This window comes from Prinia subflava, chromosome 4, assembly GCF_021018805.1.
Source record: "Prinia subflava isolate CZ2003 ecotype Zambia chromosome 4, Cam_Psub_1.2, whole genome shotgun sequence".
NCBI lineage: Eukaryota > Metazoa > Chordata > Aves > Passeriformes > Cisticolidae > Prinia > Prinia subflava.
The window spans coordinates 26,385,054-26,402,236 of record NC_086250.1 but is presented as its reverse complement, the minus strand read 5'-3'; the positions used below and the strand labels follow the sequence as shown (position 1 = coordinate 26,402,236).

At 39.2% G+C, this 17,183-nt stretch overlaps 1 protein-coding gene across 1 annotated transcript in view; it reads left to right on the top strand.

Annotated features, from left to right (window-relative positions):
* Positions 1–17,183, top strand: part of ANO4 (anoctamin 4) — a 116,737-nt gene that overhangs the window by 51,921 nt on the left and 47,633 nt on the right. Inside the window, exons 6-10 of the mRNA XM_063396232.1 lie at positions 235–336; positions 3,027–3,071; positions 9,259–9,390; positions 15,022–15,128; positions 17,008–17,063. Coding sequence (XP_063252302.1) covers positions 235–336; positions 3,027–3,071; positions 9,259–9,390; positions 15,022–15,128; positions 17,008–17,063 — 442 coding nt within the window. The remainder of the gene's footprint in view (positions 1–234; positions 337–3,026; positions 3,072–9,258; positions 9,391–15,021; positions 15,129–17,007; positions 17,064–17,183) is intronic.

Below are 17,183 nucleotides of genomic sequence, written 5' to 3'. Positions count from 1 at the left end.
AACCTCCAAAACCACACTATACTGTAAAGTTAATGTGATAATAACACCAAAAATGCCTATAGAAAAGCTCTTCTATAAGATACCACACACCTTTAGAAAATAATAAATGGAGTTCCTTAGATACCACATGCATTGCTGTTTCTTGTTAAAGCCTACAGTTTCAGTACAATACTGACTTGAGATTAAATTAGGCTGTGGCAGTGCAGCTGTTTTCATGGGGTATTCTGTCCTTAGGCCCTTTAACCCCTTCAATGCTGGAGCCCCCTGCATACTTGTGCGCTGCTGTTTTTTAAATGGACATTTCATTGAAATCAGTGGGAGGTCAAGAAGATCCAGGTACGTAAGGCAGCACAGAAAGGGCATGTCTGTTTGACGTATCTGGTATGCACCTGTAAATTGCTTGTATAGTATGCGATTAGTATCCCATAAATAAGTATAAATAAGTATCTCATCTAATGGGAAAACAATTTAAGCTACAAATGCTTTTTTCTGTGGAGAAAATAGAGAACTTACATTAAATGCTACTGATAACCAGATTAATTCCACATTGAAATTCAAGTTATTTTTATAATTTATTACATATTATTTGCATGTTGGGCTATGAAATTTTCTATGTAAAATATTGCTTTTATTCTGCTGGTTATCAGAACTTTTAAAGTAGCATGAAGACTTCCGCTGGAACTGACCACAGCTCATGAACTGAGAGGCCTTGATTCTTCAATTAGCAGGGTTTGCAATATAAAGCTCCATTGATTTTAATGTAATTACTTCTGAACAAGAAAATAATCAGACCCAGAATATGCAACTAGTGAGCTGGTGCCTTTGTAAGATTCCTTCTGGTTTTTCTCACCTAAGTATGAAAAATGCCTCTGGTTTGAGACACCCTGTAGCAGCAGAGAACTCATAAGAAAAAATTGATATGTATGAAGGACAAAATTGCAGGTTGATTTTGTATTTATTTTGTTTTCATTTTCACAGCAAATCTTCAATTGTTCTTCCTTATGCTTTTTTTACTAAAGAGAAAATTCTAAAAGCAATCACAAGCCATTGCAGGATAGTAATATTCTTTTTTAAAAGTATTCTAGCCATAGAAACAATGGATTAGGCCAAAATTGTGCCTTCTTTGACCTCTATGGCATTCCTTGAGAAGGACCCTCTCTAGCAATACAGTGAGGTCTCATGATTCAGAAATACACCAGGAACTCTGAATTTAGTCATGGAGCAGCTTGTTCTTCCCGATCACTCAGAAGATAGCAAAGTAGGTGTTATAAAGGTTATGAAAATACTGAGTTTTTCTTGACCTGCTTCAGGATCATGGCTTCATTCTTTCCACATCCATAGAGAGAAAATTACTACAGCATTATTAAGAGGAAAACATGGTAATTCACTAGTGACTGCTGGGCAGGGTCTTCAATTCTATCTTAAAAACAGCAGTACAGTTTACTCTTTAAAAATTTTTACAGAATGTCCACAAGTCTAGATGGTGTTTCCAGATGCCTTTGTCTAAGCCCTTGTTTTAGGAGTTTCTGATTGCTTATTGCTCCTGATTATTCAGGCTGGAATTGTGCATGGTCCATGCATCACTAAATGAAATCCTTGTTGTTTGAAAGCAGGAATGAAAAAGTGGTGGATATCTCTGAATATTGGAAGCAAAATCTAGAAGTGGATGGCATCTTCAGAAACACTGAAACACTAGCTTTGACCTTTCTTTGCTCTTATTGAGTAGAGCAAGATAAATAACACTATCCAAAGAAGGTTGGACAACATGAAATAGTTTAAAATAATTTACTTCACCAGCATGATAGGGACTCTGATAACAAAAATGTCCAAGAGTTCTGAAAATTAATCTGGAATACTAACCAAATTTTATAATTTATAAGCATTAGTGCTGTCTTATTCTAGAGGACTTGCTTCCAAAGCACTAACAGCATTCCTACAATATTTAGAACATGTGTGGTATAAGCCTTCATTTTCCAGAAGTGGCACTGTTCTGAATTACACAATGGAACCTCTCAGAATACTCAGAAACCACTTTGATTTAGGAATGACCTTCAGTAGATGACAAAGTCAGCCTCTGGAGGAGGAAATCAGGGTTTGGTCAGGCACCCAAATCTTCCAGTAAGGAGTAGGAATCCCAAATCCACACTCAGGAACCCTCAGATTTTCTTAACTCTCATGAAGATGGTATCTCTGTGCTGAAGGCAGTGTGTCAAATCCTGACAGCTGTGATATGATGGGCATCTATGAGAAGAAAAAGAGCTGCCAGCAGGGGAGTGGCCCAGGAGGTGGACTCCCTGTTCTGGATCTACACATGATGGTTAGGGGCTGCTCTGCACTGCAGGGCTGGTCAGGAGGCAGGCTGGGCGTGGGTTCAGCATGTGTCTGCTCGTGTCTCCTTGTCTGCTCACTTGCTCATCATGTGCTCTCACACATGGCTTGTTGCGCTGACAACAGAAACCAGCCTGTACGAGGGGAAAAGGGACTGGCTGCACACTTGGTGGGGTGCTGAGCACGTGTGCACTTGCTTGTGTAGCCTATATTCTGTTTCAAGGGATGTTATCTCAACAGCAATCACTGACCCCGCTTGGTACTGCATGTGTAAGCATATTGCAGCACAAGGTACAGCTTTCATGGCTTTTCTAGGTGATTTCTCCTCGTGTTTCACCAAATGCAGCTTTAATATCTCACTAGCAGACATCATATAATTTATCCATATTCATATCAGTCCTATAGAGTTCCTGCAATGGTTTATGAACTCTGAAATAGAAATGCCTTTGGATCCCCATCTTTCACACATGACAAATAACAGAAAAGGAGGAGACAATGGGAAAATTATGAACTTCTGGCAATTCAAGCCACCAGTGTCTGTGTGGCTTCCTACGACAGTTCTGTTAATCTCTCTTTTAGTCTCTTCCTCCACCTCTTACAGGCTTCTGTCTTCAATCTCCTTTCCTTCCTTGCTAGTTCATACTGTAACTGACGATGGGTTTTCTTCTCGACTGGCTTCATTTTTGCTGTTCTTCCAGGAGAAAAATCTATTACCTGCATCGCCGATACAAGTTCATGAATAGGTGAGTACAGTTCTCATGCCAGTCCAGTTTATGCTCATTTGAACCCAATAACAAAAATAATGGTTAAAGTCAAGCTGGAAGGAAAAGTTTATCAGTTGTCTTTGTAGAAATGATGAAGAGAATGGTCACATATTAGGACATGTGCAAAAAAACCCAAACAGAAGTTGCACTTTTAAAGGCATCTGCATTGTGAAAGAAGCAATTAATTTTATCAGTTTTGCCTTTTTTAGGAATAAGAAAATATTTTTCAAATGATGGAGTCTTTAAAGAAATAGAAGTATGTTAGTGCAAATGCTGTATCTCTTTCCTTCCATGTAGCTCATTAGGGAGTTTCTTGGGGTTAGAGTACCACAGTTACAGGGGTTTTTCATTTCCATGAATGAAACAAATGAAACTTGCTAACTTGTAATAGTGATGGCGTTATTTATTGCATCCTCTGTGGGGATGCTTAGTAGTTTGTTGGTAGATAGGAAGCCAATGAACCAAGCTGGAGAGACGTGTATTTTCCAAGAATCTTTGAAGTGCATTCACTCAATTATTAAATAGCTTTAAGGTTATGCTTGATGCCCAGTTTATGTCTGACTTGATGAAAGTCTTGAAAGACTTGCATCAAGTCTTGACTTGAAACTCTTTTCTTGCAGCAGTTTGCATTTTCTTTCTTGGAAAATTAAACGAAAATATCTCCAAAATGCCTAAAAATAGTACAGGCTTGGTAAAAACCAGATCATTTATATATCTACTGTTATCTCTCTCGCTGTTTGTGGCAGTTAATGCCACGGTACTGTTGATGCAGTTTTCAAAGGGGTTTAGCCCTTATCTACTGTTTTACTGAGGTCAGTGGAAATATTCCCAAGAACCTTTAAGAGACAAAAATTAAATTTGAAAAGTGTGCATTTTGGAGTAAACAGCCATACCACTTTGCACATAATATCAATACATTTACATCCATGGGATGATAATTCTGCAGTATGAGCATATTAAAAAGTATTTTGGATATTAAGTTATGTCACTGTGCTGGTAACTTGACAGCACCAGCATTGATATCACATTATTGAATTTGCCTTTTCATATTAGTAAGCACCAAATGAACACTTTGTGTAGTTGACCCATTTGGTCTCTCTTTGGCACAGGGTAACAGATGCACACAAATCTTCTAAAACTTGTTGATGCTGCCCCACTTTCCATTCCCACCTTACTATAGATACTATAGCAGCTGTTAGCTTTGGAATTGGTCTTTAAAGAAAACATGGCAGCTTTGACTAAAGCAATAGGAAGGAGAAGGTGAAGATTCCATCATTTCTATGTGTTATATGAAGTTTTGCTTCACGTTCATTTTATTATGAGTCAGGATGTAATTTGAAGTCAATATGAAAAGAGGTATGATCTTTTTCTGGTATTTAGTTGCTGAGTGATGAGAACACTTTGTGAAATTCAGTTTTTATATTCAGGTCTATAAATAGCTACTTGAGGAAGAAAGGCTGTTACTGGATAGCCCCAGAGGGGGAAAAAAATATTCAGCTTTACAGAATCAGAGAATCGGTAGGTTGGAAGAGACCTTCAAGATCACTGAGTCCAACTCTTGCCCTAACACCTTAATTAAACCATGGCACCAAGTCCCGCATTCAATCTTTTTTTAAACACATCCAGGGATAGTGACTCCACCACCTCCCCTGGCAGACCACTCCAGTCCTTTATTATTCTTTCCATGAAAAACTTTTTCCTAATATCCAGTTTGTATTTCCCTTGGTTCAGCTTGAGACTGTGTCTTCTCATTCTGTCAGTTGCTGCCCGGAGAAAGAGACCAACCCCCACCTGGCTACAGCCACCTTTCAGAAAGCTGTAGAGAGTGATAAGGTCACCTCTGAGTCTCCTTTTCTCCAGGCTGAACACCTCCAGCTCTCTCACTTGTTCCTCACAGGGTTTGTGTTCCAAGCCCCTCTCCAGCCTCGTTGCCTCCTCTGGACATGCTCAAGCGTCTTCAGCATCCTTCCTAAACTGAGAGGCCCAGAACTGGACAGTGCCAAGTACAGGGGAAGAATGACCTCCCTGCTCCTGCTGGCCACACTATTCATGATCCAGGCCAGGATGCCCTTGGCCTTCTTGGCCACCAGGGCACACTGCTGGCTCATGTTCAGCTGCTGTCATCAGTGTCCCCAGGTCCCTTTCTGCCTGGGCACTGTCCAGCCACACCATCCCCAGCCTCTAATGTTGGAGGGTGTTATTATGGCCAAAATGCAGGACTTATTAAACATTATCTTATTGGACTCTGCCCATCCATCCAACCATTCCAGGTCTCTCTGCAGAGCCCTCCTACCTTCCAACAGATTGACACACACTCCCAGCAAATTTGCTAATGAAATACTCAATACCCTTATCCATGTCATCAATAAAAATATTAAACAGAACTGCCCCCAGCACAGACCCCTGAGGAACACCACTGGTGACTGGCCCCAGCTGGATGCAGCACCATTCACCACCACTCTGGGCCCAGCCATGCAGCCAGTTCCTAACCCAGCAAGGAGTGCTCCTGTCTAGGCTGCCAGTTTTTCCAGGAGTGTGCTGTGGGAGACAGTGGCAAAGGCCTTGCTGAAGTCCAAATAGACAACATCCACAGCCTGTCGTGCATCCACCAGGTGGGTCAGCTGGTCATAAAAGGAGACCAGGTTTGTCAAACATGACCTACCCCTCCTAAACCCCTGCTGGCTTGGTCTGATACCATGGCCATCCTGTAAGTGCTGCATAATGATTCTCAATATAATCTGTTCCATTACCTTTCTGGGTACTGAAGTTGGGCTGACTGATCTGTAATTACTAGGATCCTCCTTCCCACCCTTTTTGTGAATGGGTGTCACATTGGCCAGCTTCCAGTCACCTGGAATGTCACGAGTGAGCCAGGGCTGTTGGTAAATGATAGAGAGCAACTTCACAAGCTCATCTGCCAGCTCCCTCCTCACCCTGGGATGGATCCCACAGATCTGGGCCCACAGATTTATGAACATCCAAGCAGCTCAGCAGTTCTCTGATTGCCTCCTCCTAGATAACAGGGGAACCATTCTGCTCCCTGACACCATGTACTATCTTTATTTTCACTTATGTGAAACTTAAGATATATGGCTTCAACAAAAATATCTATTTCCATTACCCCTAGTTCAGTGTAGATTACAAGTAGCCATCGCCTTTGTCCATTTTTTGAGTAAGCACAAACATTACGTTGACATTTGGGCAAAATTTATTTTAGAGAGGAGTTTCATCACGAGGCAAAGCCCAGAGCAGGTCTCTTTCAACTTGTGAACCTGATTTGAATTTTCTCTCTGAAAAATTCTAGTGATTTCAAAACTTCAAATTACAAAAATTCCCTACTTTAAAGGAAAGAAGGGGTATCAGACATCTTATAGCACTTGCATCATGTTTAAAAACTAAAATAATAAAATAGCTGGCACCACAATATACATGAAGTTCTATGAAAGCTGACCCACTCATAAAAATCTGTCTCAATTCAAAACTTTTTTTTATTTTCCTAACTTTCCGTTGAAAAACAATTCTATTTCTATCCAACTTTATGGTGAGAAAACAGTTTCTTTTAAATTATTTGAGAAACTCTTTGTGTGAGTTAAACACAATATATATCTTCAGAAAGAGGGTGCTGAGTAAAGATTAGACTTGGAAGCAGGGGCAGGATTGAAGTGGGAGAGACTCTATCTTAGAGACACTGTGTGAAGCAGCTACCTTTATCACTCCATCACCCATTGTTCCTGGATAGGTCACAGTGTTTTCCCCGATTCAGCTGAGTATGGGGAAAATGAGGCATGGATTAGCCTTGAAGAAATTATTTATAAAAACAGATTTTTAGCACTGTGTGTCTGTTTGTTAGCACCAACACCATTTTTTCAGCTTTTTCCTTTCGTGTGATGCTCCTGTAGAGTACAAAACGTGTGCAACTGACTGACAGCACTGTTAGAGTGGAGAAAATTTAAAAATCTGGTCATTTTTCTTTTCTAAGGAGAAAACTAGAGGGGCTTGCTTTCCCTGCAAAGGCTGTACTGCATGTTCTGTGCTTTGCAGTAAAGTTTTGCAACCTTCTCAGACCCGTTTGCCAGCAGGCTGACTGAGCATGCCAAGTAATCTGAGTCTGGGGAATGGCAAACCACTTGAATTCTGGGTACACTCAGTGGGAAGCCAGCATGAATAATGCATTGCTGTTAAGTGGGGAAAGCACTCAGTCCCTTTGTGCTGTGCTTGTGTGGTGTGATAAACCTGCAGTGGGCATTATCTTAAATGCACATATGCACATTGACTTGCAGCATGAATGGGAAAGGGTTGCAGATGGGCAGGGGTGTTAATAGCTTGGAGAATTCAAACGACTTTAATTAACACGAACGGTACAGGACATTTAGAAAAACACTCTTCCTCATTCCTCCTTAATTTTCCATACCCAGACACACCAAGCCTGTTGAATATACAGTAACACAGGGCTCCATGAATTTACAGAGGAAAACCAGCGGCCAAAAGACAGGGATTTCCCCTCCCTGGCAGAGAACTTACTTTCCCTTGGCATTTTTATCAGTGACTACACAGACTAGCTCAAGGCTGTCAGGCTGGTTGCTGCAGCTGGACAGTTACAATTGGTCAGGCCCTTTAGTGCCCTGGGATCTGACATCCCACCTGCATTCAGCACAGACGACCTCTTCCTTGGGCTCCAGATTGCTGGGTCAGTGCAAACACTGTCCCTGGAGAGATCATGATTAATTAAGAGTAAATCTTATATAAAGCTTACACACATATTCCAGTTTTTTCAAACAGTCCTGATGATAAATTTGCACACACATTCAACAACCGACACCCCTTGCCCCATCATATTATTCCAGATAGGAAGTGCACAAATGGGACCAGAACAGGTACAGCTGATTTATTTACAATTGACAACTGTGCCCATGTCTAAAAATGAGCATTAGTTTCCTTATCCAAGATAAAAAAATACCTGGTGAAAGAAGGCTGAATATTCCAGGAAAAACTATATGAATTTTAAATTAAAATATGTAACATTTTCACATCACTTCTCCATATATTCAGCTGCCTGGATATGAGTTGTCCTCCCTCAAACTGACCATGCAGAGGCACCAGCATTTGCTGGTCTTAGAGTTCTTATGTTGGCTCTGCCAAAAAAACCCCCAAAACCCAAAACAGCAAAAAAACCCACACCAAACAAACAAACAAACAAATAACAATCCCCCCCAAATGTATTTCCAGTCCTTGAGCTTCTTTCAGAATTGAGCTTTAATTTCAAAGGAAGTAAATTCTTGTCCTTTAGCTCCACTTATGGCAAAATTCATCCAGTGACTGAAGTATGAGCACACTTCACAATTTGTAGTATGTGATTTTTGCAGGGATCAGTGGTTAGGACTTGGAGTAGGGCTTACTGTGCTAAACGTAACTTTCTTAGGTGTTTTTCATTATAACATTCTAGTGTGGATTTGAGTTCAGCTTAGATTGTCTTCTCCAATGAGCTCTGATTCTTCCCTTTATTTCACTGTGTATCTTTGCATTAATGCACCCATGGTCAAATCTGCCCTTTCTCCAGCTCAAATCATTGTTCATTTTCACCTTTCAAATGTAAGAATCTGCATAGCAGTCACCTCTTAGCCTATACACCCAGAGAAATGGTTTCATGAAGGTTGTAGTGCTGCAAGAAACTACAGTTGAACGAAATTAACAAAGTAGCCTATTTTTTAATAGCATCAATTGCAAGGTAAGAATCCATGTAGAGAGCAGTAATGGGACGTAATTTGTTGGGGTTTAGCTGCCAAAGATCTTTGTCACAATCTCTACTGTTCTGATGTTTAGATGGCCAAAATCTAATGTTGGTTAAACCTGAATTTTAAACTAACTGAAAATCTGAGAAATAAAGGTTTGGAGGCATGCCAAGCACTCACTGGGCTTAGTAAGATTTATGGCAGCGTGTACCATCAGCGTTGCATTTCTGTTGAGACAAAATAAATGCTCCTCTGCAGAAAGCTGATTATTGGTGATCAAGTTCAGCATATGTAATTTGGTCTGCCTCAAAAAAAGTCAAAGGACATTGCACGCTTTCTAGTTGTAAGTATTAAGTGTCCTGGTTTGACAACCTGTGCCTCATAATGTAGTGAAAAAACCCATTATCACAAATGCTCGTACTTATCATGTGCTGCAGGATCGAGAAACAGATAAGCAGGTTCCGAGGATGGTTACCCAGAAAGCCAATGAAACTGGACAAGGAAACACTGCCAGATCTGGAGGAGAATGACTGCTATACTGCTCCATTCAGCCAACAAAGGATCCATCAGTGAGTATTCTATCATTTCGCAGCTGCAAGGTGAAAACTTTTCCTTCTGGATTCACCTTGGAAAAAACTGATTTCTTTGTTCATGTCTTAAGGACTAGTGCCTTCATATTAGTCCTTTTCCACAAAAAGGGAGAGATAGTGAGTCTACATTTCTATTAATTAAAAGTCCAGCTCAAAGCTAAGGAAATCAATGGAAAAATTCCTTTTCATTCACTGGAATTTCAATTACATCACTAAAGGGGTCAAATGGCTATTTTCTCTCAGAGTGGAGCTACTTTTCAAGCTTTTTCTGATGTTCAAATTGATGCTAACAAACCCCATCTCTACCAAAACGACCTGTGCCCATGTTCCCTTGAGCCTCCTCACCCCAAAATCATAGGGAGGTCAGGGAGCTGCTGAAACTGGAGACATAGCATGGGGCTGCATGGACACTTAGTTGTTTTAACCAGGATGGTCATTCTGGTGATGGTCATCTACAGTATAATAACAATTTTTAAATGGCTTTTCATAAATGGGGAATCATGGTCTTGTAAATCCTGCTTTCAAGGACTCAAATCCTGCTTTGTGCTACCAAACTTGGACATGCCCTGCAATAGGTTTTCGTAATTTCTTCTGATTCTGGAAGTTTTAATTGCCTGACAAATAGAAGGAAGCAGGACATACCTGAAAAGTAAAAAAAACCTCCTTCTATCTCAGGTGAATATTTCTGAGTGAACCAATTTAAATTAAGAAGTGATCTGTGAGGAAGACTCATCTGGGGGAAGGGCAGAGGAAGGTGGAGGAGAGATTCTTCATTTTCATAACTTTCTATTTTACTTCGGCAGTTTTGAGGCTGTGGTGCCAAACTGGAAACAGAGAGAGCCACTACAACAGTCTTCATCCCGAAGTGACTGTGTTTTAGGCATATGATATGAAAACCCCCTGCTAACCATTAATAAAGATGTCGTTTTACATAAACAAGACAGGCAGCTACAGCCTTAGAAGTCAAGCAAAGTGAAAATAAGCAAGTGCTAATAATATAGCCATTTTCAAACAAATAAAGTAAAGAAATGTGTGGTATTATTCTCAGGGGAATACTGCAGACTCACATTGTTGCTGCTACTACAGTTGGTGATTTACTTTCTCTATGTTAAATGAGCTAAAAACCTGCTATTACCTCAGCCAACAACAGGCTGGCTGTTGGCTCCGTGATTTACCTGAGAGTACAGAAACCTGGGTATATTCCCGGTGCTAAAGAATACACTACTCACACAGAGACCACTACTTCCAACAACATCTGTTCTCTTAGTTTGTACTGCTTCCAGCAGAAGGCAATTTTAGATATGGTGAGTGTCAAATGTTTCAGTGTCTGTGGATCCCACAGTGCAAAGACAAAAGAATCTGTGCATGCATCCATCCTCCCTTCGAAACCTTTGTCACTAGATCACAGGTGTTCAGACTGCAGCTTGTTTATCTTGCTGCTAAGGCTGAAAATAGTTTTTCTCTGCCTTTTACTTTCCCCAAATATGTAAAGTAAAGCAAAGCAAGAAAAGTAAACCCACAGTTTTTTCAAATGTGTATTCAAAGATTCAGCAGCAACATTTACCCTTTAAGGGTTTGTGCAACCTGCAAAATTACTGAAGAGAATGTATGAACAGGAATTCATTTGGTAATTTTTCCTTGGTTGAATTTGCACTAATTTGAGGCCTTTCTTTAGACAACAGTTACCTTTGCAGTGCTTTGCTATCCACAGAAAGATAATCTGAAATTTCCAGTTCACAGTTTAGTTAAGAAGGCTACAGATACAGTTTCAAAGCAATTAACCTTCACTGACTCTTCATGTCTCTTACAGCATGAATGTAAGAGCAGTATTTCCAGGATGACATTTTTGAAAGGGACTTTAATTAAGGATCAACTCTGGAACCTTTCCTTCCAAAACTACTCTCATTATCTTCATTGAGATTTTCCTTTTGAGTGAGGACAGCTCATACAAATAAGACTTACAGGACCAAGTTAATGATTATAGCTGTTGTGGAACAATTCACTGGCTTTATCTACCTATACATTAACTTCAGAGGTAATAAAAAGCATAATGTATTAATCCTTACTTACAAATGAGGTGACAAAATGATCAAAACCTTCAGTGAAGAGTCTTATAAATAAATTCTAAACCCTTACTGAGCCTGAAAACAAGCTGTATTGCTCTTATGAATATTCAAATCCTTGTGCATGTTGAAAATCTAACAAGGGCTGCAGAAACAGAGCAGCTGAGGAAATTCTTCCACCTAAAAGCAACAAGGGTTAAAAAACTCACTAGAAAGCCTCTGCTTTATACAGTTTATAGCTCAGTAATATCTGATAAATGTTTATGTGTACCTAGTTTGAAATTGTCTTCAACTCTGGCCCCTGTGAACTGAAATTTGAAGTGTGAGATTCTTCCCAGACTGAGAAAACCTTTTTTCTCTGAATTCTTCATTGAATGCTGTAGAACATGGAATAGCTTTGATGGCTGTTCTGTGGATATGGAATTACCACCCACACTGAGAAATAAGACAAGCTGAAGCACAAAAATTTGGGGGGAAGAAATGTCCATGAAGCATGGGAAGAAGGGTAATGGTTGAAAGATCTAAGTCCTATACTGAGCTGCCTCATTCTCACGTGACAAGAACAACTCCTGTGACTTTTGAGATAAATTGAAACCTCCCTGACATTGTCCTAATTTATGTCAATGTCTAACTGAGATGTTGTAACACAGATATAACTACTTGAGATATTTTCAACCCTTCAAGGCCTTCCATTCACATCTGCCTCTTTTTGTTTCCTGTGCCAGAGGTCCCTGCCCCATTGATTATGGTCATGCTGCTCTTTCTGGGTCTACTCTACAGACAATTTCACAGAAAAAAACCCAAAGTATTTGAGTTAAGTAAATTTTAAAAACTATATGATTTTTGTGTTCAAAACTAAATGAGGATTATTTTTTAAATATTACCACGTGCAATTCTATCCCCAAATAATGATATTGTTCAGGATGGTCCAGAACATCCAGAAGACTCCTTTTGGCACTCCTTTTTCACCTTTGCTGAACTCTAGTATCTCTTCTTCATCCATGTCTTCGTGAATAACTTTGGAAAACACTAAAGGTCATGTTTTTTGGCCACTCTGATCATGGTAAGTTCTTCCTCTCCTCTCCCCCTCCTGCCCTCAGATGCCTTTTACTGGCACAAGACCGGGCAGGGTGAAATCTTTGCAGCTCATATTCTCACAGGTGTTTTAGGACTGCTTCAGCTGTTCTGGAATAGGCAGAGTTCTTCACACCAGATGTTATACTGAGGTGTTTACATCTGCTTCACAGACACATCTGGTTATTTCTTCTTGCCCATGTGAGATCAAAAGCTATAATAACACAATTGCTAAGTTTGCAAATGACTAAAGTGTTTCTTTAAACAAGTGAATATTTCTTGGTTTTTTGCATAATCCTTGATTTTTGTCTTTTTGCATTCATGACTTACGAAAATAGAAACACTTAAATAAAAATAAAACCATTAAACAAGTTCTTCAGAAAATATGTTGAAATGGCTACCTCTAGTTTTAGTATGAGACAGCTGTGATAACAGATGGGCAAAATAAAATTGTATTAGAAGGAAAATAGATTAAGGTGTTATCTCATTCCATGTTGCAGGTTTCCCAGATAAGGTGATTCAACTCACAGTTGAATCCTACAAGAGCTCATAGCTGAGTCAGAATGAAAATTACTGTGCTGTTTTGATACCTGTGAAGTTATCTTCACAGTTCTTTAACATTTAGTGCTGCTCTCTGGGAGGTGAGGTCTTAGATAATCAGTCAGTAAAAGAAAATTAAATAAAGAGCAAAAATCTCTAATTGCTCATTTCTGTCTTACTCCTACCTTTTAATTTGTTTCTGCTGCTATGAAAACAGCCTAATACAGAGTTCCAGCTTCAGCTGAAAACAACCTGCTTCAGAATTTAGATTTTTTAATATAATTTTTATCAGCATTAAGATTTACATGATGACAGTATTTATTTTTTCTCAAATTACTTTTAATAGTAATTACTTTACATACTGATTTGTTTCAACTGAATTTGATACAGACTTAGAGGTAAAAACACATCTTTATATCCACATATCTTTCCGTATCGGAAAGATAAGCTCAGTCTTACATACATATTTGAATAATAGCAGCTTGAAATGGAATAGTGGCCCAGAACTGTTCCTATACAGAAAAGGCAGTGGCCAGTGGACACCAACTGCATTTGCTGTTTGGTACCAGCCCACTGGTAAATCAGCATGCACGTGGTGGTCAGCCAATATGCATAAATCAAATTACTTTTGGTAGGTACTGTAGGGTATGAGAAGGACTTTGGAAAGAGCAGGGAAATGAGAGGAAGCCAGAAACAGTGAGTACAGTAGTGAGTAGATTGTAGACATAGAAATGGCCTGTGAGTATTTCAGGTGGAGTGGAAAAGGAGATGTGAGATAGTAACTTCTAGAAAACCAGGTTTCATTACTTCTGGTGTTCTTGGGGCAACTTGCCTTACATAAGTCTACTTTAGGATTTTTTTATACTGTTGGCCTTTGAAGCAGAACATAAGGAACTTATGTACACACTGTATTGTATTGAAAATCCAACTGAGAATTTTGATAATAAAGAGGGAGCAGATGAAGTTCTCAAAGTCCAGAAGTTGAACTACTTGTTTTTCAAAATTACTGTGGAGGTGCAAAGCCATATATTATTTCCCATGAGTAAAGATTCAATCTGAAAAAACAAATTTTCATTTGGGTAAAATTACCTGAGGGGAAAACTGAGCAGTGAATCTCACATTGTGCAAAAGTGGTGATGTGAATCCACGTCAAGCTCCTGATTAAGATGATCTCATTTCAGGATGTATTTCTCTTGTGTAGTGTTCTACAGACTCGTGTCTCTATGACACCTCTATGACCTTAACATTTTGTTTATCAGTTTATTCAATTCTGCAGCTCTTCAAAAACACAGATGAGGAAATCAATATTGCCTCCTATGCACAGGTTTTCTTGGGGTTTTTAAAATTTATTCAAATTCACTACAATTCCGTCTAACCTACTGAACATAGAACGTGTATCCATACTTAACTTGCTAAGTGGCTTCTGAGAGCTAAATTTCTACTGTATTTTAGCTTCCAGGACCAAACGTAGGAGTATATGATACTTTCAATTTCTAACATAGTATTCACTAATAGTTTTCAGTAAGAATGGTCTACTACCAAGTAGATGTTTCCAACTAACTCTTAATGGCAAAACATAACAAAAAAGCCAGGAACAGATGTAGAACTCTACTGGTGCACTTACAAAGATATGCAAATTTTTGTGCAATAATTTTGTAGTTTTCAGTGAATTATCTAAAAGTGATGCTTCTTATAATGAATACTTAAATATCTTCTTTCTCCAGACTTCTCCACATAATTCTTTGTTAGAGAATGAATACTGTTACTAACAGCATCTCACCTGGCTAATCATCTCTTAATCAAGTGTCTTTAATACTCCTTGCCTACATGCTGTAGATTTTCAGAGTGCTATAGAAAGCAATGGAACTAGATATTTGCCTTAAACATGCTATTACATATTTCTGAGATGCCCTTGGTTTTTATTTTCATGTAGCTTCATAATACACAACAAAGATACTTTCTTCAATAATGCTACAAGAAGTAGAATCGTACACCATATCTTACAAAGAGTGAAATATGAAGAAGGGAAAAACAAAATTGGTAAGTACTGAGCGATGTGCTTCTAAATGTGTGTTTAAAAAAAAGAAAGGAGAAATCTGCCTGGCTTCATAACAGACTCCTTTCCTTATTTTTTAATCACCTTGGTTTTGACTGTTTATGTCTCACCTGCTGCTGCTGCTGTAGGGGCTTTGCATGGAAGATGTGACCATCCCCCTGTAATACTGGTCAGCTTTCACAGGCACATGTCACCACCACATGTGACTTATCACCTCTGCAAGGAAAGAGGCTGATTTAAATGTGAAATATGAACAGATTACGAGCAGTGTAGAAGCAGAGAGACTCATGCAGGAACTTTTATTCTTTCATAAAAATGTGCTTGGAAGGATGGCAAGATTTGTGCTGGTCTACATCTCAGGCTACAAGGCTTCTCCCTGGATACCTATATCCATCCCTAAGGGAGCTGGAAGACTCTGTATTTCTGTTGTTGCTGTAAGTCAAAAGGGAGTTTACCATTGATGTCCTCAGTGCAAAGAATACTATGTGTAACTGTGGCTTCGTTTTCAATTAATGAGTGGAGTGAAAATTCAGAGTGGCACATATACAGGTCCAGGAGAGCAGGCAGTGACAGAGGAGGGATAAAATAAGAAACAGTGGCCACCTTCTGCCAAGTCATACAGAGCACATATTGCTTAAGTGTCACACAGAGACAAATGTATAGATAATCTCCATAAAACTCTGCAGTCTATTTCATTTCTCTGCTGTTTAAACCTCATCTTTCCTGAACAGGAAGAGAAATATCCCAGAATTTCACTTTTTTCTTTCAGGGCAGCAAAAGCCCTGAGCAGAGCTGATGTTGCATCTAGCCCAAACAACAGCAGTCCCTGCCTGCCTCAAGATCCCAATCTTTCTCACATGTCAGCTTGTGCTATACCTATAAAGAACACAACCTTGCATTGATCACTGGGCAGAGCAAAGCCCATCTCAGCTCTACAAGTTTTACTTTTCTGACAGAGACACTGGAAGAAAGCATATTCTGTCAGACAGACACTGATGCTACCACTGAAATTGTTATTCATGTTCACTTAATACTTTTCATTGCTGTGTTCTTGCTGCTGTCTGTCCCTTGTGAGTTAGAAAAGGAATCAAGACTCTATGCCTCTTGGTCAATAGGGTTCAAATACCTTCAGGTTCTTAGTGTGGACATTTTGTTTTGCATTGCCCGGCAACAGTTCAGTCCTACTTTGGTGACTTTCCAAGTGAAAGCACCAACATCTCAGCAAACATTATTTCTCAAGGCTCTCATTAAAGAGGGGCAAGGCCTGAGTGAGTGGGTTGTATGGTTACTTTTTTGTGCCACAGGAATGATTTTAGTTCAGGTTCCTGTTTATTTTCTGGTCTTGTACTGCTGCAGCTTGTCTTGTTGCTTTCTGTCCAGCAACTTTCATAAGACATATCCTGAACACATTTTAGAAAGTTGTTATCATATGGAAATTAAGAGTTTCTGTTGTTTTACTGGTCTGTAATTCAAAAATGTCAAGACCTTCCCTGAAGTTTTTACCTCCCAAGATATGCAGCCTTTCATCTAAATACCTCTATTAGACCATATATTATAAGGTCGAACTTTAAATCTGGTGGAAGGAGGTCTCCAGTTTCACCAGAGTTACATTAAAGGTGGATTTGGCAAATGAATCTTTAAGCCTCTAGCATAATAAATGATAGGTCTGATTAATATTTGAACAAATCTTTCTTTGTATATCTTAGTTATCACAATCTATAGAGGATCAATTTTTGTACATGTATCCTGTACTGTCAGTTGGCTTCAATCTTCATTTAGCCAGTTTATGAGAATGTGTTTTGCTTTTCACTTAGCAATTTTTCTGCTCCTATTGGTAAATAATTGAATACTTTTGATTCTTAGGTCTGAATCGATTGCTCAGTAATGGCTCCTATGAAGCTGCATTTCCTCTTCATGAGGTATTTTGCTATTTTTTTTTCTTTTGGGACAGCCATTTCTCACAAAATGAATTCTTAATTGTGTAATTATTTATCCTCAATCTTATTAATGTCTACCTCTGACATGCTTCCATTTAGCAA